A 26684-nucleotide genomic window follows, 5' to 3' on the forward strand; every position below is an offset into this window, starting at 1 on the left:
ATTGTATTTTTTCTGTTACTGAAGATGTTAAATTATTTATGATAAATCATCAGAGTTGTAAAAAGTACCGGATATTGTTACTTGAGTAAAAGTATTGTTACATTGGCAAAATATTACTCAAGTAGAAGTAAAAGTATCCAAAGTTCAATGCACTCCAGTATAAGTAAAAAGGTATCTCATTCCTAAAGTACTCAAGTACTAAAATTAAAAAGTAACAAAAAAATTATTAATCATCTCAAATATTAAAATAAATACACAGTAAATAAAAAAATAAATAACTAAAGATAAAATAAAAGACACACAGCATTACACATGTTTATTTGCAAATCTTTCTACCGAGATTAATAAATAGCCAATTCTCAAAATTATGGCTGTCCACAATTAGGATCTTTTAGGCCTAAATATAAGCCCAGCTTGACTAAGCAGATGCTCACATGCAGCAGACATGAAAAATGCTTGTGATTGGTTAGCTTACAAGTTTGTCCTTTGTCCTGTGATTAGATATTTAAAACTATTGTTTGGGGCATGTAATGAGTAATGATTTTTTTATTTTTCAATTGTATTGCAGTAAAAGTATTAGAAAACCTTAAGTAAAAGTAAAAGTACTGAAAAATTTGAGTACTGTACTTTTTAAAAAATACCCCAAGATGTTATTCGAGTAAAGTACTCAAGTAAATTTACTTTGTTACTTTACAAATCTGTAAATCATATACCATTAGAGGCTTATCATATGGGATTATAATATTGAATCCATAAATAAACTTGGTGAATGCAGCAATACCTGCCCCCCCCAACCTGTTTAAATATGCAATGTCTTATCTCTTGTCTTAGTAGCTCTTGTTAGACTTACAACAAATCTGATTAGACCACTGTACAGTATTCATTGACCTAATGTTGTCTGTGCCTTAAGAATTTGTCTTAATTCTACCCATTTCTTAAAACTCTCAAGTATCCCCGTTAAAGAAAATACAATATGTACCGATATGATACTTATGCAGGCAGGACTCGGATTGAGGAATGTGCCATTTGTGACTCATGTGCACAAATATTCAATTGCATGCTCTGTAACAACTTGCAATCTGTCAGGACAGATGCTGGATTTTCAAAACTGTTTTAAATATTTCCACTGAACAGAGAGGTGGTCTGGAGTACCTAGGAGTTTGTAAAACACAAATTCCAGTGTACTGAAGTCCAGTGCATAGAGGGTCTCTACTGTGTTGATTTATATGGCAAATTATAAATGCTCTTGGGTGCTTGTATATTTTACATAATTACCTGCACTTTGCTTTGAAAGACACTAAATATTAGACACTATTGACAGGCCTGTACAGTACAGTATTGTCAATAATCCCCATTATGATAAAAGCTAGTGTCTATGACACTTTAAACATCTATTGATTAAATTGAGTCAATTATAATGTATATACAGAAGCATCAGCATGTATAGTCCCCTTCACTAGTGTGTTTACAGGAGCTCGTCAGGTTTTGTGCAGTGTAGCAGCCCTGTGTTTGTGTACAATTGACAGAAGGAACCTGCAATAGTAAACATATGATGGAACCAAAGTAGAGCCATATAAAAAGAAATGTTGGAATGTAATGATTTGTGGAATATTTATATGACGAGCCCCTGTAAATGCAATAGTAAAGGGGACTGCACACACATCATAGCAACAAGACAAGAACAACTGCAATTAAAAAGTAGAGAATTAAATTTCATAATAAAAACTATTTTTAGCTATTTTATGGCAATTAAATTAGTACAGTACTGTACACAACCCAAACTTTAAGGGATAGAAATTCAAATTTTTCATAATACTGTACTTCACCTAAAGCCATGAAATATTCCTTTATTGTAAATAAATTGTAAAGGTCTCTGAACTAATTAAGCAATGGGTTGGATTTCCAGTATTATACAGGAAAACTTTTAGAACAACTCAAGTTCCTTTTTGGTTACTGCAATTGTTGGTAATTTCCATAAAATAGTTAAAACTTAAAAAAAAATTGAGGCACAGTTTTGGTGTAACCTTTCTTATACAATCTGACAAACATTTGTGCTGGTGGAGTATTAGCAGAGAAGAACCTTGGTACTTCATATTGATACAAACAGTACATAACAAGCCAGACAAAGTGGCTGCATTATGTATAGTTAATTGTACCAAAAACAAAATAATCAAGAACTTTTTATAACAAATCTACAGTAAATAAGAATTAACATTTTTATATATACCAGCAAGTGACTAGACTTACCTCGGGCCAGATATACCCAGTGTGGTAGCTGCCAAAATATATTTTACTCAAAACCTTTTGGCCATAAGAAAAAAATAATTTTACACTCTTCTACCTTTTACTTCATACAAGAATTTCATTTCAACCTTTGACAATCCTGTAGTACTTATCAGACATACTCTATGTAGGATATGATTTAACTTCCCTAAGACTGACCCCTGGCACCTTGTTGGAACATGATTCTGTTGAACACACAGGTAAAACTTGGGAAACATGAAAAGTGAGAAAATACTGTTCCCAGCAGTTTGATGACCTGATAATAAATCAAAATGGGAAGTCAGATTATCCATGTTAACCTAAAATACAAGGTGTCTCAAGTAGTGCACCATAACAAAACAACAAAGATGGCAGAGAAATTAAAACCAAAGGAGAGTCTGTTTATTATTCATGTATGTAAAGCTAAGAAAATAAAGAGAGAGGAACACTAATTTTTCCCAAGTGTGTGACCTATGAGAGAATCTGTACAACCTAGAAACAGAGCATGCAGTTCGGTACGGTACGATTGATTTATCGAAATTCGTACCAAAGAAAAAATATCGTACCGTAATTTTGTACCCCACACACAAAATGTAGCCCTATTTAAGGTGTAACAAAACTAGAATAATTATATTATTAACTTTAGTATTTTATTCCTAAGATAATATTTAATTTTCTAACATATTAACTAAATTACATATTTTACTTAAAATTTTCTGTCCCTAGCCCACAAAAACTACATATTATGTGTTGGAACGCAACGCAATGAAGGTTCGTTCGACACTAGCTTGTATCACTGGCAGCCCGTGTGTGTGTGTGTTGTTAAAGCCTGGTAGGGGCACCCCCTCCCTGGGGTAATGTAATTTTGTTGGTCTCACTGGCTCACTGAGTGTGGCCGGATCTGACCTGACCTAACATCACGGCTTCACCTGACCTGACCTGAAGGCTGGAGCATACCTACATTCCCCCCAAGCTATTGTCCTGGCCAAGTGGCAGGCCAACATTTCAAGGGAGTGGTTTGGATCGAAATGGTACGATAAAAGTACAAAAAATTAATTGTACTTTCATACGGTACCGAACTTTGAAAAAAATATTGAACCAAACCTTTATCACCCTCATAACCGTACTGTACCGTACTGCATGCTCTTACAAGTAAGCAAAACTGAAATTTCTATACAGTTTTTACAAACAGTCATGATTACTATAACACATTTTATATCTTCAAATACATAAATGCCACTTCAGAAATATGTACAGCATACCAATTATGATAAGAATTTTATACCACTTTTTCTAACCATTGATCTTCTGTTCATTTCCGATCCAACTTGAGGCTTCTAAGCTTACTGTGAATGTTGAGTTTTTGAAGCTGCTGTTGAGTTCTTCACAAAATTTCTGGAAAAATAAAAAATAAAAATTTTCTATGGGAAATAGCCCATCAGGGCCTAAGTGATCTACACACATCAGAGCCAAAGGGGTGTGTAAAAAAAAAGAGAGGAGAAAAAGAATACCTGTATGTTAATCTACACCACAAAGATGCCAGAAAACCAGCTTTTTGAAGTGAGATAGAATGTAAGAGGATGGAAACAGAGAAAGAGGCAAAGCATTCCTCAGTTTGGCAGTGCGAGGAAAGAAGAAACTACTATAACTGGTTATTCTTTCTAGTGTGCCCAACATCCACACAGAAATGGTGGGCACCGCGGGCAAGATGAGTGTTACGAGCCTACTGTTTTGCTGGCGGTACACAGGATGTTTAATCCACTGAACATTGCCTGTTAAATTACCAGAAAAAAGAGAGATAGTGAAGCAACATTGCAGCAAAGAGAAAGGGAAAAGAGATTATTGACTAAAGGAGGAGAGTTAATAAGATGGAATGTGAAATGCCTTTGATTCCACTCTATCTAACAGTTGGACAGAAGAACCACTATCCCAGATATGAGAGCAGCACTCTAAGTTAGGACAAATGAATACCTTATAAACCTGAAGTAACTGCTCAGAAGTGAAGTAGCTACAGCAACTGTACAGCATCCCCAGCTTTTGGGAGGCAGCTTTGCTATTTTGTAGATGTGTGGCTTCCATGGCATATTAGAGGAAATAGTGAGGCTTACCATATGTATCTATTTTAGAATTTGGCAAAATAGTTGTGCACTGAAATGTGACAATACATAATATATAAATACAATGATAAAACAAAGCTGGAAGTAGCGTGTAAAGCCTCAGTTTATGTACAGGAAGAGATGAAGGTGTGACCTAGAAGATTGGCAGTGTCATGAACCCATCAAACTATTGTGGAAGAGATAATATTAAAACCCTGAGTTAAGTGTATCTATGCAGGCTGAATAAACAACTGGTTCTTATCTACTGTACAGTGTGACCCGAGCTGTTGCGATAGGAGCACCTGCCAGATTGATAAATTTTTCTGGTTTTCTAAAGAAGATCCCTTCTCTTCAAACCATAAAGAACTTCATTGTTTAGTTTCTGAAGTATATTAAGGTTGTGTTTAGTAATGCATAACTATTCAATTTGCCTCTTTTTAAAACTCATATATAGTCATGGTTATTACTTAGAAACACAATCAGTTTTCTGGAATACACAAAATAAAGTAAACATAAGCAACAACACCTTGTAAGCCCATTTCTACTTTATTTTTATAAGTTTACTCCCTTTCTACGTTACTCTAAGTGATTTGTTGTTTGTGAGTAATAACCAACAATGCGCATCTGAGTTTTGTGAGGAAATTCTGCTAACTAGCACTGCACCACTAAACTGAACATTTATATATCTGAAATCACATTGCACTGATGGACAATATACTCTGCCTAACTTGTTGGGTCATCACAGGAAGCAGCCTCAACCATGTGAGTTCCCAAAAGTGAAAAGGAGGTTGACATCTCAGTGGTCAATGTATCTATGAATTAATTTTTTTTTTTAAATTTACTTGGTCCTCTTACTAATTATTAAAGTCATCAGTCGACAGAATTTTAAAGCCTTATTGTAATATAATTTCCCGTTTAGAATGAATAAAAAACAGTGTAATTAGCTTAAAGAAGCTGGCATATACAGTACATAAGTATGATAAGGTTTTTCACCAATTATTAAATGTTTCTGTACAAAAAATCAGTCCATTACCTGCCCAAATTCCCTGCTCCAAAAGCATTCTCCTTTAATAAATTGTTTCTTATGGAAAAATTAGTTTCACACACAGTACTGTACAGGTATCACTTGCTTCATGAACGTTAGAGATATGAAAATTTGCTTATATGAATTTCCTAAAATAACAAATCTCGTTCATTTAAAGAAGGCCTTCCGCGCTTTTACGAATTTCGGTCCCAGCAAAAATTAAAATCGCGTGCCACTGGGAGTCAACTGTGGTGACCACCATGAAGAGAACACAGACATATTCTCGCTCACTGATCATAACTTCCCCTTCCTCCTGCACCTCCCACAAGACTGCATCTTTCCTTCCACCATTCGTTGTGTGGGAAGTGTTCTTTTTTATTCGTGTGTATTCGTGCTATCCTTTTGTTATTCTTTTCATCACGGCACCCAAACATTCTGCCAATTTTTCCCTTACTATACCGAAGAAGATACGAACGGCTGTGACTCTTGAGACCAAGCTGGAAGTAATAAAACATCATGAACGTGGCGAAGGTCCTACAATGATCGGGAAACATCTTGTTGGTGACACCTCCTCACCTCATTATGGTGAGCCCTGGCTGCCCTCCCATAAAGTAATGTACCAAAGTTATACTGTATTTTATTAATGTGTCAAGTAGTACACTGTAGTAGTTATGTACTGTTTACATATCAGTTAGATAGGATTTCATGTTTTTGGATATGACATTGAGGGGTTTCTTGTCACTGGGGAACTGAACCACATTTTTCCCATATGTTCTGTTGAGATATGAAAATACTGTACACTTAATGAATGGTTTCTCGGGAAGCTAACTCATTCGTATTGCAATTTTGCACTTTGCGTGAGTTTTCAGGAATGGAATCCTCGATATAAATGATGACTACCTGACCTGTACATAATGTACTTTTAATGTTATTTCCTGGTTGAAGGTATTACAGTACACTGCAAATCCTGTATTTTTTAACCCCATGTAGACCTTTGTAGATACAGTATTTCTAATCTCAAACTAATTTTCCCGGGAAGGTACATTACACTATACTGTATAGAGCCTCACTTGGTTTCCTTTCACTGTGTAAGTAGATGGCAACTTTTTCACTGAGATAACCAAAACAAAATTCAAAATGCTTCAACAACTATTAAAAATTTCAAATATATTTATGGCTTTTGAAAGTAAGGTGTGGCAACTTCTTGTGCAATGGTTCTTTATACATTATGTTAGGCGAGACATGTAGGCTAGGGGTATAGCCCCTTTTCCTAAATTCAGGTCTGGGTAGGGTAGGTGAGGTAAGATTAGGTTAGCATTAGGGTGGTTAGTTTTAAGGTGAAATAAGGTGATCCAGATTACTTACCAAATAAATATATACCTCTAGTTTTCCTGTCTCATCTAATGTATGTAAGAAAAAAAGTAAAAACAGTAGAAAAGTCACAGTGTACAGCTTGAGGCAGATGAGAGTTAGGTTAGGTCTGATGTAGTTTGGTTAGGTCTGATGTAGTTTGGTTAGGTCTGATGTAGTTCGGTTAGGTCTGATGTAGTTAGGTTTTCATTTTTGAAAATTGTATGTCAAAATACAGTATGACATGACCAAAGAAAACACTCAAACCCTAACCTAACCTGACCCAACCCAACCCATTTTGCTGATGATATTTAAATAGAATGTAACTTTTTCCTGTGAGCTTTTCCCAGCCCCAATTGAGACACTTTTCCTGTAACTTTATCACCACTCACCCCCTAACCTGATCCCTAAAGGCAGCATTAGGGTGGTTAATCTTCAGGTAATCTGGTAATATTGTAAGTATCTTTACCTTATAATTTCTGTAAACTCAGGTGCTCTGGAAATGTGGTTGTGTCCATAACCGTACATTGCCTTAAATTCAATAAATCTTGTGGGAAAATTCTCTGCCTGCTGTCTATATTGTGCTGCTCTGTAGAGCTGTAATAGAAAAAGGTACAGTACAGTACAGTACAGTCGATGAAATATGTTTCATCAATTGTTACAAAAAGATTTAATTTTTTTAAGTTCCCATGGCCTATTGTATTCTTTCTCCATAATTCCTTTAAGTATTATTGTTAAGCTGTACTCATAGTGTGAATAATAACTATGACTGAATAAATATGAAGGATTGAAGTACTGTATGACACTGTGACATCCCATTTTATGTATAGGTCTAACAGAAGACTTGGTGGGATGATGGATGTATGGGTCTAGTAGAAGACTTAGGAAAATTAATGTTTTTATTATTCAAGTGAGGGAATCCTGACAAGTCAATGAAGAAGGCAGAGAAATCAACAGTAAGAGGAAAGAATCAGTTCAATATCGTGTACAGAAAGCCAGATGCTACACACTCAACAGTTGCAGAAGAATTTACGCAAAAACACCCATATGCCTCGGTGTTGTTGATTAAATTTGTTTGTTTTGATTCACTCAAATGAATAAGAAAAAAAGTGAAGAGATTATTAATTTTTCCTATGGTGTGTGACCTATGAAACATCCTGCACCATGATTGTTTCAAGATGTTCACTTGTCTAGTATTTACTCCAATACCCAATTAAGTGAGGATTGACTAAAAAAAAAAAAATGAATAGCTATTCTGAAATACCCTGAATGTTGCTCTTTCTTGAAAATGACTGTAACAAGCAATCACACGTAAAATTACATACCTTTCGGCCAAGTTCAATGGGTATGATATAATCATCCTGTGCGTGGAGAATGAGGATTGGGCATGTGATGTCAGCTATGTGCTTGTCACTTTCAAATGCATACCCAGTATCTTTCACAGAGTCTATAAAAGCCCAGTCAAAGTACGGTAAGGGATGAAAGATCTGAGAACAGAAGAGAATCATTACATTATTTTCAAATAAAAAGTAAGCAAAAGCATTAATATTTTAGTATCATTTCTATATGGAAAATTGTGATGAGAATATTTTTGTAGGACTGAGGAGACAAACAATGATCTGTATACAATACCACTGTCAAGCATCTTATGGCACAGGAAATTGAATGTGAGTTTAACAGACACAATGGTCTTAGTGTCTCAGGATGGTTTGGACCTTCAATATAAGAGAAGAGGTGGATCATACTGCTGTGTTAAACTGCAATACAATACTTAGGGAACCAAACATTCATTTTCATGGGTTTCCAAACAGTATTGAAAGGAAAGGATCAGCCATATTCAACGAAGACATTATATATATATGGTAGTACAGTACAAATGTCTACAATAATAGATGAGGTTCACGAGTCATGTTACAGATGTGGTGTCATTGGATCTTCTCACCAATTTTGCCAGAGGGCCAATGTAGGAAAATTTCTTTATGATTTGGCCAAGTGATACTTCTTATACTACAATCTCTGTGGTAATTGTATTGTGTTCAAGAAAATGGAATTGAGAACAAGCTGTTGGAGTTAATGTTCCCCACTATTCAGTTACAATTCAAAGTTTATGTAATCATATATTTTTCAATTGCTGTACTAGGATATAGTGTTACAGCCTCAATCTTCAGAGATGATAAATACTGTATATGAGAACTGGGGCATTATAAAGTTTTCTGGTGCAGATTTGAAGGTCATACAAATGACAGTGACCATTACAAAATGCACAAAGAGCAGATCAGCAGTGGACCAAGATGATCTCTGCCTGAATCTTGTGCATACATAATAATAATAATAATAATAATTAACGGTTTATTGAAAGAGCTTGGCAGCCAGAAGGCTGAAAATATACAGTTACATATTTGGGGAATGGGTTTCGAATTACAAATAATATACAAGTAACATAAGTGATACAAATAAGACATATAATAACTAGATGGGGAAAGCTCAAACTACAGGGCATTTCAACACAGTGACAGTGCAAGAAGTAGTATTTACTGGGAGTGAATACACTGGTTTATTACAAGTTATTGATAATTTCTACAATGGGACTGGGCTTTATAGCGATCAGTTCGCGGAACGTATGGGCTGGATGCGGTTGTGGTGTCGAACAGCATTCTCGGCTAGGATCTCAGGTGAGTAGTAGGAGCCGGTGTCGAGGATGGTGTAGAAGCTTCTACCAAATATGCTGATGAGGTCGTGTGATGGTCAGTGAGAGTAAAGGGTCATGTGTGTTGAGCTTCTTGATATGTGAGTAGGAAGGGGAGAGAATAATCTGCATGCCCTCTTGCACTTTTTCTAGGTGTTTGTGTGGCATTTAGGAGGAAGACCAGGTAGGGAGGCATAGGTGAGCTTGGGAAGTATGAATGTTGTGTAAACACTGAGGAGCTCGCAGGAACTCCGAGGACTTGAGTCGGCGGAGGAGGTGAGACGGAAACTGAGGATTTGACAACTTCCTGACGGTGGTTTCCAATTTAGTTTGTTGTCTATGGTGACGCCGAGGAGCCGCGGAAATCCACAACCTGGAGTGTGTTCGACCAAAAGTAATGGAAGGAGGGACAATGTCGGAGGAGAGGTTGATGTGCATAACCATGGTCTTGGTATGGTTGATGTTGACATGGTTGTTGGTGGCCCAGTTTTGGAGACTGTTCAATAAATCCTGAAGGGCGGTATAGGAAGGAGAATTGTTGACGCTGATCCCAATGATGGAGTCGCCGACATACTTCCAGCAGCAGGGGTTTCTCTTAGGCATCATTGATGAGCATAAGGAAGCAGAGTGGTCCCATCTTGGTGCCTTGGGGAACGCCACAGGTGACTGAAAGGTGGAGACAGCCTCGAAGCGCACAGCTTGGCGTCGGTCACTGAGGAAGTCTGTAAGCCATGGTATAAGACTTCTCCGGCCCGAGGTCAATAGCTTTGTTGATGATTATATTGTGGTCGACTAGGTTGAATGCTTTCGTGAAATCAATGAAGGCGACAGCTACAGACGTTTTTCGCCGAGATGGCGTATATGTAATCAAGAAAGCTGACAAGACAGTGAGTGGTGGAGGAAGTTTCATATTGCCAAATTGCTGAGGGCTCAGACTCCTGCAATATCAGCATAAGCCCAGTCAACACAAAACTTTCACAGATTAAGCTGGGTATTGGGGTGATTGCAATAGGTCATAGCTGATTTAAGGATTGTAATGGTTGACTGGGCACTGGTGATACATAAGAGGTCTTCCAGTCAGCTGGGCATCTGCCTTGACTGGAGAAGCATTGATGATGGAGCATAGGGTTTAGCAAGCTCCGGGAGAACTCCTTGAAGAGTTTCATTGGTAAGTCATTGGGGTGGTAGAGCGTTTAATTTTAGTTTGTCCAGGCGTTTTGCTACTCAAATTCTTCTACTAAGTGCGTCAAAATGCATTTTTCAGCACGCAGTGCCATTGCATCCGTTGTTGCGCAGGCGTTCGCCTGTACCAGAGTTCGCCGTCACTTACAGAGCCGTAAGCCTATCTCTCAGATTAACGCACTATCGTTTGATCCTGGGATCCAGGGCAGTCAGCTGGGTGAGATCTGACGGACTTCGGGAAGAAGTGGTGGTGAGCTCGTGGTGGTGTTGGTATAATTTATCCATTTGGTTTCCACGTCATCCACCACTGCAGAGTCAGTAATCGCCTGTAGGTCTTGATGTAGGTCTTGTACTTGAGGGAGTGGCAGCTGGGGACCAGAGCACTGATGGGCATACACCTGATAGGAGGCATTGGTTGAGGTGGTTGGTACTGGTCCGCTTAGTCAGTTAAGATAATCAAGGGTGAGTTTTGACCGGGTGGGGAAGTTCACAACTTGTGATAGTGAAGATGGTCCGGATATCAGTGGTGTCATTCATTATAATCCCACATAATATAACTTGGCACATGGGTACCTAACCTGAGGTGGTAATGAGATGATTGTTAAAAGTGTCTCTGGTGGGTGAGCGAAGGATGGTATGCCACACACATTATGATGGAAGCAGTGCTGGGTGGGCCCGTTGGCACAACATGTACCCATATTGCCAACATCTGCTGGGACTTGAACATCCAGGGCGGACGGGCAGGTCATCTTGACAGAAGAGGCAATGCCCCTCCGCCTATGTGGAAGGTGATGAAAGAGTTGATATCCTCAATATGACACGTTTAGCACAATTTGCCAAGCCTCACATATGGCAAAGACGCTGGCAGCGGCTGACCTGACTCGTAGTTGCCAGCTCGCCAAACTTGTTAGCTAGGAAGTGACGCTGGATAGCAGTAGAGACGGAGATCATACCACATCCTGGAACTTCAGTGTAAGGTACGTCTAATAGGTTTCTCCGGTTCCTAGTGAAGATTACGTTCTAATGGGCTTATATGTACGACGGCCCTGTCTACTCTTCGCGTGGAATATGTTCAGTGACTTGAGCCGCGATAACACTTTCATCAGGATAAACGCTCCCACGCTTTATATGGTACAGAGAGCATCGAGAAGATTGGTACATCTGTTGATATCTGGGGTAGGACCGAAGTGTTTTCTTCCGCCATAAAGTCACTGACGGCACTTTGAGGGCCACTGACACTGGTAGACATCTGTTAATATTTGTCAGTCGTAAAAACCTTGGGTCTTTGTCCCTGGTGCTTGGGGTCGCCGACACAGTTTTCACGATATATGTAAACACCGCGGTGGTCCTTGTCACTGGCACTTTAAAGGTGACCGATAAAGTGCCCACTGTCTGACTTTTCCTTGGGGTGCACTATCGGAACACTGTATGATAATCACTTATTGCACTGATGACTTGAATGTTTTGCTAAGAAAGTCCCGGTCAGGTTAGGTCGGGTCCAGTCACACTGCTGTGCTTTTGTGCTTTTCCTTAAGTGCACTATAGGAACACTGCTCGGTAATCAATCGTTCACTAATCACTAGAATGTTTTGCTGAATAGATCCCGGTGTAGTAAGGCTGGTAGGGCGTTGGGGGTATAGCAGGGGCAGTGGCAGGGCCAAACAGACTCGGCCTGGCTGCTAAAACCGGAAGCACCTTCGGGGCACGTCTTGTCTCACTGACGGTTGACAAGTGTGTGTGTGTGTGTGTGTGTGTGTGTGTGTGTGTGTGTGTGTGCGTGCGTGCGTGTATACCACAGCAAATGGAGATACATGCTGCATTTTGAGGAGATCAAAACTTTTATTCTCATATTAATATTGGTGCTGTACTGAGGATTATGCTAGGCTATATGATACTAAGAATTATATTACCTGAGATAAAGGATTACGTTGTATTTCATCATGAAGATTGTTAAATGGAGCTTCTAATATGAGACCCCGAGGACACCGTTTCCTCCTGCACAGCTCTAATACTGCATGGCACGACACTCTGATGGAGGAGAAAATATTAAGTAAGGAAATTAGCTGCACAGAAATACTTGTTGAAGAACCATGGGCATATTGGGAGAGGGGGGTGGGGGGGGGAGAAGCAACACGCCCCCACACATGACCAAACTTGTGTCAAAGAAAAGCAATATTTGTTTGGGTTAGGGAATTTACACAGTAATTTTTCAGAGGTCAGACAAGCAGGTGCAGTAAGTGAGGTCCAGGCAGGTGGTAACTGAGGTTAAGACTCTCCTGACCCTAAGTTCAGCAGTTTGACAACACCAGTGAAATTAAATCAGGTCATATACAGTAGACTATTCACATAGCGACTTCAGTTTTGTACAAGATGTCATTGTGACACTGACCGCTTCTGTTTTAGATTCAATCATTTACCATGTTGGAATACATGAGGTTACAGGGTAAGAAAAGTTTGGTAATTGTTTAATATGTATTGATGTTATTTTGCCATGGCACCATGATTTTAGATTAATTTTTTTGTGTCACAGCTGTGATTTTATACTAAGAGCACAAATGTTTTTGTATGTACAGCACTGTGATTTTAGAACAGTTGTCATTTTTATTTTTTGGTGATTTTAGATAGACTGTACTGTACTGTACTGTACTGTACTGTACTGCCTGTGTCATGGTACCAAGATTACAGATCGTCACAATTAGCAGCAGAGCTGGACATTGAGCTAACCCGTCCTAGGCAGTGTGGTTGGCAGAAACACTGTTCAAACATCAAACGCTGAACTATAGAAGAATATTTTGTAGATCAGTCTATGTATCATATTTGGAAAGTGGATTTGCAGCCTAAAAAAAAGGAGGACCCTTTTCTCCACACACAATATAAATTACAAAGGTTACATGAGAATAATTCAAGGACCAGATTGCAAAAATCATTAAATTAATTGATTCCAAAAACTTAGGTGAAGCAGCCACCTGGTTTGAAATTTGGTCTCAAACAAGAACCAAAATGACAGACTTGAGGGTTTGCTCAAACACACTGATCTATTTCTTTCTATTAAACAAGCAATTATTATTGCTCTGACATTACCCATGACAACATGCACAATGGGGAGATCATTTAGCACAATGAGAAGGTGAAGAATTTACCTAGATCATTGATGGCAGATGATGATTTATCTGGACCGTGTATGGCGAGTGTTCATCAAACAAAGATTTGTGAGAATAAACAATAACTGATTAAAAAAATTAATTGATCAATTCAAACAAGATCTGAGAGGGTTGCAGTTTTTATTCCACAGTAGCTTCCTTATTTTTCTATCACAACTTTCATGATTCTTGTTCTATTATTTTTTACCTTATTTAACTTAATGGCCACCCACTAGAGGTGACCATGCCAAGGGAAGGAGGCCAGTGGCCTGTGTTGGATCTTTCCTTTGTTCTTGATAATTTTGTACTGTTCTTGATTCCACTGCTTGGGCTGGTAGACCATTCCATAGGTCTACCAGCCTCTGTGTATTCAATGAGATCTTGTATTTAGTAGTAATTCTGAGTCTCCAAGTTCCAACCCTGTTGTGTAAATGTTGACATATGATGCAATCCACAAACACAGTATATAGTAAATGTTTATTTAGGGCCACTATACTTGTACTGTACACTGGGGATAAGTTTTAAATGTGTGCACATTTTTTATGTCAGTGGATGGTGTTAATCTGCACGTTTATGTCTCCCGGGCAAAAATATTTATAATTATTATACACAATAAAATATACTGTAATGTAATAGTTTCATGTAACCCCATCTTAATGCATTCACATAGACTTGATGTGTCAAGATCATTATACAGTATAATAGTAAATCTGTTGTAAGCTTGTAACAAGAAAATTAAGCCTACAAAACCTGATTGTGGGAGCTAGTCTATCCCCTTGCAGAGTGTAGGACAAAATCCCCTCAGACAAAAACTCCCTAGGACAAAATCCCTCGGGAGGTGGGGGGGGGGGGTTGTCCTATTACACACTTTTACTGAGGGAGCTTTGTCCAGGAGGATTTTGTCCGCCCCCTCGAAAAGGTCAACAAAAACTATCTTCACCTTTTCAGTGTGACACAATATGGAACAATGGACAAAGAATTCTGACCAATGCTCTTAAGTCTTGGCTTATATTAACAGCCCAGCTTTCCTGTTATAGCAATTTGTCAGTTACTCTATTCCTGCCATTTGCTACAATAAAGATATCTGATTGTGGTATTTTAGCAAAATATGTTCAATTTAATGTGAATAAAAGTACTGTATAAATATAGTAAATACCAGGTGAATACCAGGTTAACTGTCATCAATAAAAAAACACATTTCAGTGTTTCATTATCTTTAAAGAGTATGTACCATAAAATATCTGTAATATAAGTCTTACTGTCAATCATGCTATAAAATATTAAATAATGTTATAATAACGGTGAATTATGAAAACAATAGAAGGTTCAGGGAGATTACAGTATATTGTCATATGCTATAGTATGAAAATAAATTAAGTATATTGAAAAATTTAAGGAGTGGACCACAAGGGTGTACATCATATGATCTACGGGGAGATGCGTCTAAGACTTATTTTTGGTTAATACAAAGGAAATAAGTACAGTATATGAAAGAAAGCCATATTGAATAGCATGGCCAAGACAGGAATTTATGAACACATCTCTGAGTGTGTTCTATTTTATCACTAAAGTATTACATTTTAACCCCAGTTCCTTGCATAATACCGTAATATTTAATGTGAGTAAAATACTGTAATAATTTCAGTTGTCTTTGTTTTTTAAAAGTTATTACTGTATATTTCATCCTATTTTGTTTCTTAATTAAAAAAAGAAAGAAAGAAAAAAGTTCAAGACAGTACTGTAGCGAAGAGATACAGGAGAGTTGCCCAATAATGTGAGTTAGGGACCGTCAGCGGCCGTATTACTGTGTAGACGGGTTAAAGTGTGACATGGGTTTACAAGTTAAATGTACCATTGGGTGTAAACATCAGAAAAAATACACTACAAATGGTTAAATACACAACAAAAATGGCTAAATGGTTTTATTCCACCCAAAAAAGTAAACACTACAGGTGAGTTAAAGTAAAGATAAAGTGAGAATATAAAGGTCTGACTTGAAGTGAAGAGGTCACGACCAGCAGCAGTCCAGGCTACTGTAGTCCACAAATTTCACGGTCAGACATACAGTTACCAGCTTTACTTAAACAACAGGATTCATAGTATTCACTTCAGACCCAAGAGTGAAGCCGATTTTTTTTTTTCACAAAGTGCACATATACAGTACAGGGGGCCCCCCAAATTCGCGGGGGTTAGCTTCTCAAAATGGCCGCGAATCACCAAATCCGCGAATAACATTTGTTGACCTGTATATATAGGGGAGGGGGGGGAGGTGATCTGAGAAATCAGAGTAATTTCCTTAAATTTAGTTCATAGCAGATGGTTAAATAACTTCAGATACTTAAACTTACCCTGTACCAAGAGAATGACCCCAGACAAAAATCGGAGAAGTTCCAGCAAAGTCAAGAAGGTAACTGAAGACGGCCTTTGCATCCATTACCAATTCTTCTTCAAGTGGGTCACCAGCTGATGAATCTGCAAAACCTGAGAAGATAAAACAAGACTTTTTATATTAATACAGACAAATTAAATGGTGGCTGCAAAGTGAGGTTGAGTATGACAAGATACATAGGTGTGCCTCGATAACTGACAGATATAGGGACCGGGAAAAGTCGTTGGTTAGTGAACTAACGGTTATTGAATCAATTAATCCAATTAAGAACATAACAAATTCAGGGGTTAGGGACTGGTCAACCTCCATAAACTCCCATCTACACTCGACATATCTTTGTCGTGCACACTGTCAAGCAAAAAAAATAAAGCAGACATATGAGGCACTCAGCATTAGAAGGGGGTGAAGAGACACCCTGGCCAAGATGCGTTTTATGATGGATATCACTGTTTTCACCCTTCTTCTACATGTTGGCGTTGGATGTAACCCTCGAGCTAGAATAGAAATATGGTAAGGTGGCAACATCCCATTCAGAGGGAGAGGAGCGTGAGCCAATGACAGCATGCATCCCTCGGACCATACCCCTTGAAGCAGCCAATCACAATGGATTTACCCTTGCTACGTCACAGCTCCTCGGCCAATCCGCGCACCCAGATGCTGCCTCCTTGTTAGTTTTGGCACGTTGTGTAGCATAAGGAAGTTCAGTGTACTTTCTACTGCTATTTTTGACAACTTTTCGGTGTAACATTGACGTTATTCGTGTTCCACGGGTGTGAGAAGTGCTGTGCAATATCTGCCTGATATTGGAGCAAGACTCAAGTGAGGCCAGGCCTTCTGGTGTGGGTTCAGGAGCCTATTATTCCTGAGCGAGAGTTTGACGACAGTGCTCATGTGGACACCCCAGGAATGCTTGGTGATAGTGATTTTGGTATACTCATAATACAAAAAGTGACTGCTATGCATCACAAGACCTTTTTGCAGACTGTGTTCTGGTACAGAGTTACATGACATGCACTGACGGCAATAATGACGATGAAAGTGAAGATGAAAATGATGAAAGTGAGTCTAATGGTAGCACAACAGTGACACTAATGTATCACAACAAGAATATACAGACTGTGAAAAGGTACAAGTGGACAGTGACAGGACATGCACTGATCTTGATAGTGATGAAAGTGAGCCTGACCCAACGAATGCTAGTGAAAGTGAGCCCATACCTCAGTCTTATAATGAAACTGAACTGTTGCTGGCATCAATTATCAATGATTTAGTTGATGAAGAATTAGTGTGGCGATTTTTAGAAAGTGCAGAGAAAGACTTTGATCAAGACGTGAATGATTATGACGAGGCCGTTAAAGTTATACGCACTCCTCACGATTTACGTAACTTCAAGTTGCTACGATCTTCAGGGATAATAAAACAAAGGAACTAAACAAGGTAAGATTGTAATGCTATTATCATAATGCTGTTTTTACCAAAGATTATGCAAACTTTTTCCACCTTTGTATGCCTATGTTGATTATGTTGGGGGGGCATGGGCTGGGGGGTAATGGTGGGGGATGAGTGTAGTGGTGTTTCCTTATCATTACACACTATTATACTTAACAATATTATAAATCTTTGGCTACTAATAGGCAAATGAGTTTTTTATTATTACTGTATTTCATTTTTGGGGGGTGGAGGTGGTTTGGGAGGTTTATGGGGGGGTGTAAGACGAGTGCTGTTTTTGGTGATCATTAACTTGTTTTACAGTATTAGTCCACAATAATAAGAAAATTTTGCAGAAGAATGTGATTATTGTTGGTTTGAAGATCAAACAACTGTACATAATGGGTAGTTATTCTCATTCAACTTGCAATAAAATAATAACTATTCACAGTACTAACTGCAAGTTTTCACAGTTCGCTAGGAGAGGGATTGAGCTGCATGATAAAGAAAAGTAAAAAATTAACCCTCTAGCTTAAAAAACAAACAAAGTTATGGTTGTCTAAACTCGTTTTTCTCAGCCTTTTGAATTTGGCGCTTCACCCCCTTTTAATGCGGAGAGCCTCATATGAAGCAAGTACAATAAGCATTAGATAAGCAATGTAAAGCTGAGGATGGTAGAGATGGTAATAGGGTGGCAAGTTCAGTCTCTACCAAGCTTTACTGGTCCATCACCACCTTTATTATGCTTTTATTACACCTTATTGCATCACCTCAAGCTGCCCCTAGAGGAACTATCACTGGGGTGTTTAGGCATGATTGTATAACACACGAAGTCGGATATAAAAAAAACACGAAGTCAGAGACACATGTTAAGTGTAAACAAGTGCAAAGATGGCGGGAATGAGTCAGAATTGGTGGTTATTGGGGCATCAGTTTTTGGGGTACACCAATATACAGTAGAACCTTGGTTATCTGGCACCTACTGGGACTGAGAGGTGCTGGATAAAGTAATTAGGAATATGTCAGTACGATGATGAAATTATTCCACAAGGAGAGGGAAGGACTAAGAGTATGGCCCTATACAGTATGTCTTATTTCTAGGTAATGTTAGTCTCTTGATAATGTTTATAGTTAAAGATTACATTTCAGTTTATTGTCAACTGACAAATCCTACAGAAGGATTTCTGTGTTTAGATATTCATTATGGACATAAAACTGACCAACCAGTAAGCTGACCAGAGGCAAAGAGGATAAAATAACTAAATACATAAATATGTAAGTAAGTATAGTAAGTAATAAGGTAGGTAAGTAAGTGAGTGAGTATGGTAAGTAAATAAGTGATAAGTAGCCCAGAAAAAAGAAAGAGAAAAGGTCTACCATAATGGCTACCTGTCAGTGTATCAAAATGTCCACAGGTAGGTAGTCCAAACAGCCACCTACCTCTGTAATCAATGGCAATAACGTGGTAATCCAGCTGACGAAGTTTATTATACAGTTCTACCCTGTGACTCCCCCCTCTTGAACCTTTGTTGCCGTGTAAGTAGAGTACGATAGGCCTGTCATTTTTCAGTTGTGCCTGGAACCACTTTTCCCGCAGGTCAGAGTCTCCCTCGGGAGCTGAATGACTCAATGATCCTGGTAAGATGTGCCTGCGAGTGAAATTTGGGATAAAAAAATATACAGTACAGGTTGTAGTGTGTGTATATAACTACATAGTTGTCAGCTATAACTGTAAAACTCAAGAGCTCTTGTTATAGCACAGGTAACAGTAAAAAGATCACCTGAAGATGAACCACCCAAATGCTAACCTAACCTACATTACCATAAAATAACTTATCATTTCTTCACCAACCCTACCCTTACTTACCTTAACCTACTTTATCTTAGTCTACCGCAGTGTAATCCCACATGTAGCATTAGGGTGGTTAATGATGAGGTGAAATAAACTGGAGGATAATCTTCAGGTGATTCCATTAAAACATTATGCTTGGTAGTTTGAGTCACAAGGTACGGCAAAACTTTTAACCCAGTGAACGTGTACAGTAATTCCCAGATGTTTTGAAGCAACAGCCAGACCAATATTCTATTACCCTCTCAAACCAGTCAGTGATATAGTGGTGAGCAGTTGTCTTTTAGGGAAGCTATTCTCATCTGTTTGGGATTGTTTCGTCTCCCCCAGACCACAAACAACTCAAGATGATAAGATAAGTTCCGTTGAAGGAGTTTTGATAGGTACTGTACTGTGTCTTACAAATCACTTGACGAATGAGTTCTATGCTGTCAACTAAACAAGCTGTATTTCACTACAGTACATATCCACTAGCAGTGTACCCTAGCTGGCTATTTTTCATCAATTCCAAAAACTATTTACTATGTATTATTGTCTGAATATTGCCTAAATGTATGCCAGGTATGTTGAACACCTTTAAGTGATTTTTCTAAGACCAGTGGTCATAAAAAACTGAGGACAGATATACACAGATGAACAGACAAATGAATGGATAGCAATCCTAAAGCCCCCGCCAGTTTAACATACAGCACTAAAATTATACAGTACAGTAATTAAACAATATTCTGAAGCAAAACTAAATACTGTACACTATTACAATGACTATTCACAGGATGTAAATGAATGGAGTGTTAATTTGTTTTTGTTTTTTAAAGGGATTAGCCCATCCAGGCACAGGTCACTGACCCACATCAGGGCCTGGGAGGTGAAGATATATAATAATATTAATAATAATAATAAAAATACAAATTAAAAAGATTAAATATAATAATAATATAGAACTATAAAAAATTGCAAATTAAAAAAAAGATCAATACAGTAGTGAGAAACGATAGATATAAGTTGTGCTGTCAGAGTAAGAGAAACAATTGAGACCCTGCAATTGTGTGTAAATGAGGCAGAAAGTCAGATCAGCAACCTGAGACTTGGCAAAAATTTTCGTGATGCCATATGGCAGCAGGGTCTACCATTAGACAACACATTATGCTTCCAATAACTGTGTTTTTCTAGCTAGATAAACTGTTTCAATTCAATTCAATTCAAGGTGGTAGTACCTCCCTGTTTGGTAGATGCCTACTACCTACTGAACTATTCTAACACATACTTACCTATTCTACCACATAACACACTGATTATAATAAAAAGGCAATTATGTTCTCACCATAAGCCAATGAAGACAAATTTATCTGTCTGAAGATAGAAATTCCGAGTTCCTGGTAGACCAACATTCTCTGGGTTGTTGGAATCTAATTGGCTGTCCACTGGAATAGGGAAAAAATTAATAGTAGAGCTGATCTTCATGTGGTAAATGAAATCACCCTCACATATTTCACCTTAAGGCTAACCAACGTTTCAAACCTAATCTAACACCCCCAGGTAGCATTAAACTGTAGTGCTTAATAATCAGGTGAAAAAGGTGGGGTGACTAATATCCAAGTGATCCAATAAATGCTAAGAGTTTCTACCCACTGAGGAAGGATAGTTATTTACTTAAAGACTTGATCCTAAGTCAAGTGGTGAAAGAGAAGGTTAAACCAGAGCAAAGGAGTTTGAGGAATGAGACAAAGTTAAAGTAATACCTGTATGAACAGAGAAAAATGATAATTACAGTACTGTATAAGGTAAATCTGACTCATATTATAAAGACTCTGCACAATATCTGTAAACAACACTTAGCTGCATGGACACAAACATGTGCTCTTTCCAGTATTCTACTAATATTTTGGCTGTTGGCCGATTTATCAAAAGAGATACAACCATTTTTCCTAAATATGTAAACTTTATAACAGAATAAGGTTCACATTGCAATCCCATGAAACAACAACAGTAAAAAGTGATGTATTAAGAGTAAACAAAAAGTTTGTGTTCTGATGACACTTACGTTTAGAAATAATTATTTTATCGTGATTATACTAGCAAGCTTGCTATGACTCATTACATCCAATAATTTCTCATGTGGTGCAGTCAAATGCCGTGAGGCGACTAACAGGCCAGACCCTGAGTGTCTCGCAGGAGAGCAATTACCCAAACCCAACGGTGTTTATAAATAATATTGTTAGCGTAATGTGCCTTTTTAGTTTTAGGCGCCCCAAAAGAGGCAGATGGACATTTTCCAGACATGCTCAATGGGGAAAACAGCGTTTAACACTAAAAAGGTGCGTGATAAACACACAATGCAAATGAAAGCATAGAGGAAAAGTAGTGGTAGTGTGAACTGAGAAAGCGATATGAGGGAAGCTTGCTGGACGTCGTCACAGTTGTTGTACAGAACAATTCATTATCATCATTATCTTCATCATTAGTAGTAATAATCTTTATTAATACAGTATTATAATACAGTAATTATTATTGTTAATAATAATATTAAAATCGTTGATGTTGATATGACTGCGACTATATAGTAATAACCTAGAAGCACCTCACCCGGCATCACACGCGCGTCCACTGCCAGGCAACCAGGTGAATACGCGCGGCAAATTTAAACTGTCTTGAGCGCGTTATTAAAAAAATAGGTGACCGTAAATTAGCTTTTAGTATTAATTGAACAATTGCGTTATTCCAAAAATGCTTAAATCAAACGCGAGTTACCTGTATATATATTTTATGTTGGTCATACTCACTAACACCTACATTATATTGTGGTTGTTCTTGCCAAATTTAAGTTGGATGAAGGGATACATTACTGACATGGTGTTACACCTTAGTCAGACTCAACAGTCCCTTAGGGTGAGCATTGTCTCTGTTGAATGAGGCGAGTACAGTATTAAGCCGAGTCACCAGGGAGGCTAAAAATTTATTTGTTCTTTTATTAAATTTATTCCTGTAACTCTGGTAGTACATTTCTTATTAACTAGGAAAAGGTCACAGTGAGATTGCAAATTTTGTACACTATGCCATAATATAGGTTCGTCCATAAGCACTCTTAGTGAACCCTGTGAATCTGACACCAATATTGTTAAGTAGGCAATATGAAATAGAAACTTTATAAAAATATATAGGAACTCAGATACGGAAACAAAGCACTCTTGAACAGTAGGTACTGTATAACCAAGAAACACTGACAGCCAATCATTCATACATGCATATAGGTTTGGTGTTCAATTGGCCCTTAAAACATTATCAAACCCTTAAACTTTATCAGACTATCTATCATAAATTACGATTACAGTACGACCTGAAAAATCCTTAAACCCTTCACCCAAGACCATTACAGTAAAATTAATTTTAAGTTTAAAAATCTTACAAATTTCCCAATGAAAAATACAAGAGAAAGTTTTACAATACCTGTGTGAAGTAACACAAAAAAATGATGAAGTTTTGGTGAGAAGTGGAAGATGAGGGGGACCACAACCCACATCACAAAAACAGTCACTGCTAATCCATATACTACCAACCTCTGGTACCTGAAGAATTAAAACTGGTATAAGAAATCTGGGTTTACCTGATGATTACCTCGAACCATAACTTATTTCACCAGATGATTAAACACCTAAATACCACCTGAGGATTAGGCTAAGTTAGTTTAGTGTTTGGGTGGTTAATCTTATGATGAAATAAGCTTGAATAATTCCAGTGTAAGTTAGGTTAATGTAGGTTAGGTTAGTACAGTATTAGGGTGGTTAATCTTCTGGTGATCCACTTTTATTTTGTCTCATTCAAGCCTTTCTCCTGCTATGATCAGAATCAAGGGTGGGCACACAAGTATTCTCCCTTCATGCTAAGTGATTCATTTATCTTCACTATTTCTGTTATGGTCTTGGTATTTCACTTCAAGGGTCCAAATAACCTTCTAGTTTATTTCTGGTAAGTATTTTTGAATCACCTGAAGATTGGGTACCCGAGCCTATTTCACCCGATGACTCAACACCCTAATCCTAGCTTAACGCCTTTGTGACATTAAGAAGTTTAACCATTCAAGAAACTTAAGCTACAATGCCTAATCTTCAGGAGATCCATATTTTCATGAAAATCTTATTCACACTTGGAGGAGGTCAATGGGTATACAGTTATATAATTATTATTTCAAACTGGAGTCATAATAAACGAACCATTGTTAAGGCAGCTAAGGCCTGGAAAATTATACTGTACTCCGTCTTTTGAAGAAGAAAGAAAGATAAAAAAATTGATGCCTTGTTGCAATAGTTCTGCCAAAAAATCCCAAACTACAGTAGAAGTGAAAATATAATTCTCAAAACATACCTGTTAAACTTTCTGCGTCGACCTGCATGTGACTGCCATATCCCCAACTTGGAAAGAATATCCATGGTGCTTCAGTTCTAGAACATGTACATATGAGTAAATATATTTAGCAATACAGTGAACAGCATCTCTTAAACCGTCATCATTGTTAAAACAATAGTGTGTCATTATATAGTACAGTACACACATTCAACCATACAGAGTGCAATCACAAACTAAAATTTCAAATGTATGTTTTTACTGGCATCAATCAAAATAACATGGCAACTCAGGGTAAACAGAAATACTTTGCCTTATAAATGGTGGATCTTGAACTCCAAATCCTAAAAGTTTGAGTCAATGTGCAAACCACTGTGATGATTGTGATGGATTTAGTACAATACAATACAGTATATCACACCACCAACTTGCAGCTGGTTAATTTAATTTATATTATATTAGGTTAGCATTGGCGTGGTTAATTATCAGGTGAAATAAGATGATGGAAAGTTCCAAATTGGTGGATAACCGAAATGATAATTTTACCCTTCTATAACATGAGCAGTTTACTTAATGGTTGCTGGCTTACTTAGGTTACCCGTAGGACGTCTCTCATCACAGATTACTCAACCTCTCCTCTGGTAATCTTCGCACACCTGCACTTTGATCCCATTGTTCATGTATGGTATTTTCTGCGGCCTTAGTGGGTGTTGGTCAACCTGCTGGGTAGATTGAGTCCATAATCATAACTACACTATAACTCATAAATTGATCTTATTCCTACAGAAAATACTGTGTTTGTGAATTTTTTCATAGAACAATACATATGTTTAAAATGATTTTAATTTCTAATTAGGTATGAATCAGGGGGTCCGACTAATTACCCAAATGTAGCCGCAATGAAGTCAAATAATGGTCCTACATGAATAAATCGGGTTAACAATCACTTCTCGACTAGTATTTGGTGTCACAAAGTAAAAAAAAATTGGAAAACATAATTTAATTTGAGTTAATAGATCAAGTGCATGTACCTAACCTAACCTAACTTAACCTAACCTAACACAACTCAGATTAAATTAAGTTTACCAATTTTTTGTGACTTTATGACACCAAATAATAATCAAGAAGTGATTCACAGCCCGAATTACGCTTGTACGACCATCCTTTGACTTTATTGCGGCTACATTTGGGTAATTAGTCGGACCCTGAATCGGGTGCTGAATGATGAAGTACAATTATTTATTATAGCAATACTGAAATCAAATAAATATCACCAGTTTTGCTTCAATAAAATTAACATGATTTTTGTGAAAGTACATGTTGTTTTGATAATGTCACTTGCCTTAACTATTTTTGGTTAATATATAGGTCCAACCCGCCGGGGAAGTTAGGTCAGGTTAGGTTAGGTTAGGTTAGGTTAGGTTAGGTTAGGTTAGGTCAGGTCAGGTTAGTTAGGTTTGGTTAGGTTAGGTCTGGTCTTCATACCCACAAATGTTCAGTCGCGTTTATTTTAAAACTATAATTTTTTAACACATTTCCACAAACTACAACAGTGTCCACTATAATATAACAAAGAAAATCCATTTTTTTATAATTATTTTCAATCAATTTCTCCCGCGGGTTAGTCCTATATAATTACCCATTTTTTTAACTACAGTATAGTATAGGTAAATGAACTACATAATATACCTCCTGCACTACACAGTAAACACCGCCCTCAACATGTAGCTTACTCTTCAGTGGTGACTTACACGTTTTCTTTGAACTTGCCTTACTAGTATCAGTTGCTGTGAATGTGAAGGCATTGATTTTGTTTAGCTTATAACATAAAACCCTGGTAAAGTATTGTGGGAATATATTACCTGATGTTTTATGAAAATTTACTATCGTGATTTTGAAGGAAGTGATCAATAGCAAGAAGGGAGGACCACAAACCAGTCCCTCCCCTCCCCAGAAGCTGTATGAAGGAATATCTTAAGGAATTGAATCTCCTTTTGATTTTATTTAGGCCTAGACACTGGTGCAGTTTGATGACTACAAACTAAGGACGTGATTGATAAGATAGAAATAGTCCAGAGGTGAGCAACAAGACAACTACCAGGACTGAAAGATTTAGCATATCCAGATAGACATAAAGGAAGTTAAAATTACCTAGCTTAAGATAAAGGCTGCTAAGAGTTGATATGGTCGAAATTTACAAAATGATGCATGAATATTATGATGAAGATCTTTAAAATGTGGTTCAGCTTTGGAGAGACTGCATAACGCCCAGGACATGTCTGAAACTTTACTCAAAAGAAGCAAAGACAACAAGAAATAAAGAATCTTTTGAACTAAGGGCAGTAAAAATATGGAACAACTTGCCCAAGGGAGTTGTTACATCACCATAAATAATTGTAAAAATATATTAGAAAAGTCATGGGAGGGACTTGCAATACTATATGACTACTACGAAGCTCCTGCCGCCCCTGATGCGGCCTCTGTTGCTGAGTGCGGACCCACTCACCCCTCTTTTCTCCCTCAGGTACTCCCTGCTAGTGTCCTGCACCCTGCTGCTGTCGTGGACCCAGCTGCTGTCACGAGCCCTCATCCGCTTCTGCTGACACAGCCCCTGCTCCTGACCCAGGCCCACACCCCAGCAGGCGCATCTGACGACCCTGTACCTGCCGTGAGGGAAGCACAACATTCATCGCCTCCACACACCCTTTTTCTCCCACAGATAGTGTGTATCTAGACAGTTGTATCAAGCGACAGGCTCATCCACGCCATCGCCGTTGTCTCACATGAGGCACGCACCGCCCCTTCTGCCTCACATGTGCTATGCAACCCTGCAGACAACAAGTCTCCTACACCGCCTGGAGGGAAGGGGGAGTATTGTAGTGGATTTCTCCCCTACAAACGCTGTTTGTCGCTGAGTAGTCGACCCCACCAATTCCTCAG

The 26684-nt window shown here is 38.0% G+C and overlaps 1 protein-coding gene across 7 annotated transcripts; it reads right to left on the reverse strand.

The window, feature by feature from the left end:
- Window positions 1–303: 303 nt before the first annotated feature.
- LOC121859564 (lysophosphatidylserine lipase ABHD12-like) lies at window positions 304–26270 on the reverse strand. 7 transcript variants are annotated; one of them, XM_042356496.1, is made up of 11 exons: window positions 26251–26270; window positions 24334–24466; window positions 23766–23842; window positions 22851–22969; window positions 20728–20827; window positions 18998–19206; window positions 16089–16221; window positions 12511–12628; window positions 8058–8219; window positions 7202–7329; window positions 304–3657 (listed from the first exon to the last, which is right to left on the reverse strand). In XM_042356496.1, exons 3-11 carry the CDS (start codon window positions 23828–23830, stop codon window positions 3606–3608), a joined length of 1086 nt encoding a protein of 361 aa, XP_042212430.1. In that variant the 5' UTR covers window positions 23831–23842; window positions 24334–24466; window positions 26251–26270; the 3' UTR covers window positions 304–3605. The 7 variants fall into 7 exon arrangements, with proteins under 7 accessions (XP_042212430.1, XP_042212426.1, XP_042212425.1 ...); XM_042356492.1 differs by lacking the exon at window positions 26251–26270 and adding an exon at window positions 25607–25690; XM_042356491.1 differs by lacking the exon at window positions 26251–26270 and adding an exon at window positions 25434–25531.
- Window positions 26271–26684: the final 414 nt, after the last annotated feature.

This window comes from Homarus americanus, unplaced genomic scaffold (assembly GCF_018991925.1).
Source record: "Homarus americanus isolate GMGI-L3 unplaced genomic scaffold, GMGI_Hamer_2.0 scaffold7626, whole genome shotgun sequence".
Lineage (NCBI taxonomy): Eukaryota > Metazoa > Arthropoda > Malacostraca > Decapoda > Nephropidae > Homarus > Homarus americanus.

What these genes read in the sequence shown, in the direction of transcription:
- LOC121859564 (XM_042356496.1), bottom strand. Translation starts at nt 23,830, where the DNA reads ATGGATATTCTTTCCAAGTTGGGGATATGGCAGTCACATGCAGGTCGA. An exon ending in AACGTAATCCTTTATCTCAG is followed by an intron (nt 8,220 to 12,510) that starts GTAATATAATTC and finishes TTCTGTTCTCAG; the next exon opens with ATCTTTCATCCCTTACCGTA. An exon ending in CCATTGAACTTGGCCGAAAG is followed by an intron (nt 7,330 to 8,057) that starts GTATGTAATTTT and finishes TTTCTATTACAG; the next exon opens with CTCTACAGAGCAGCACAATA.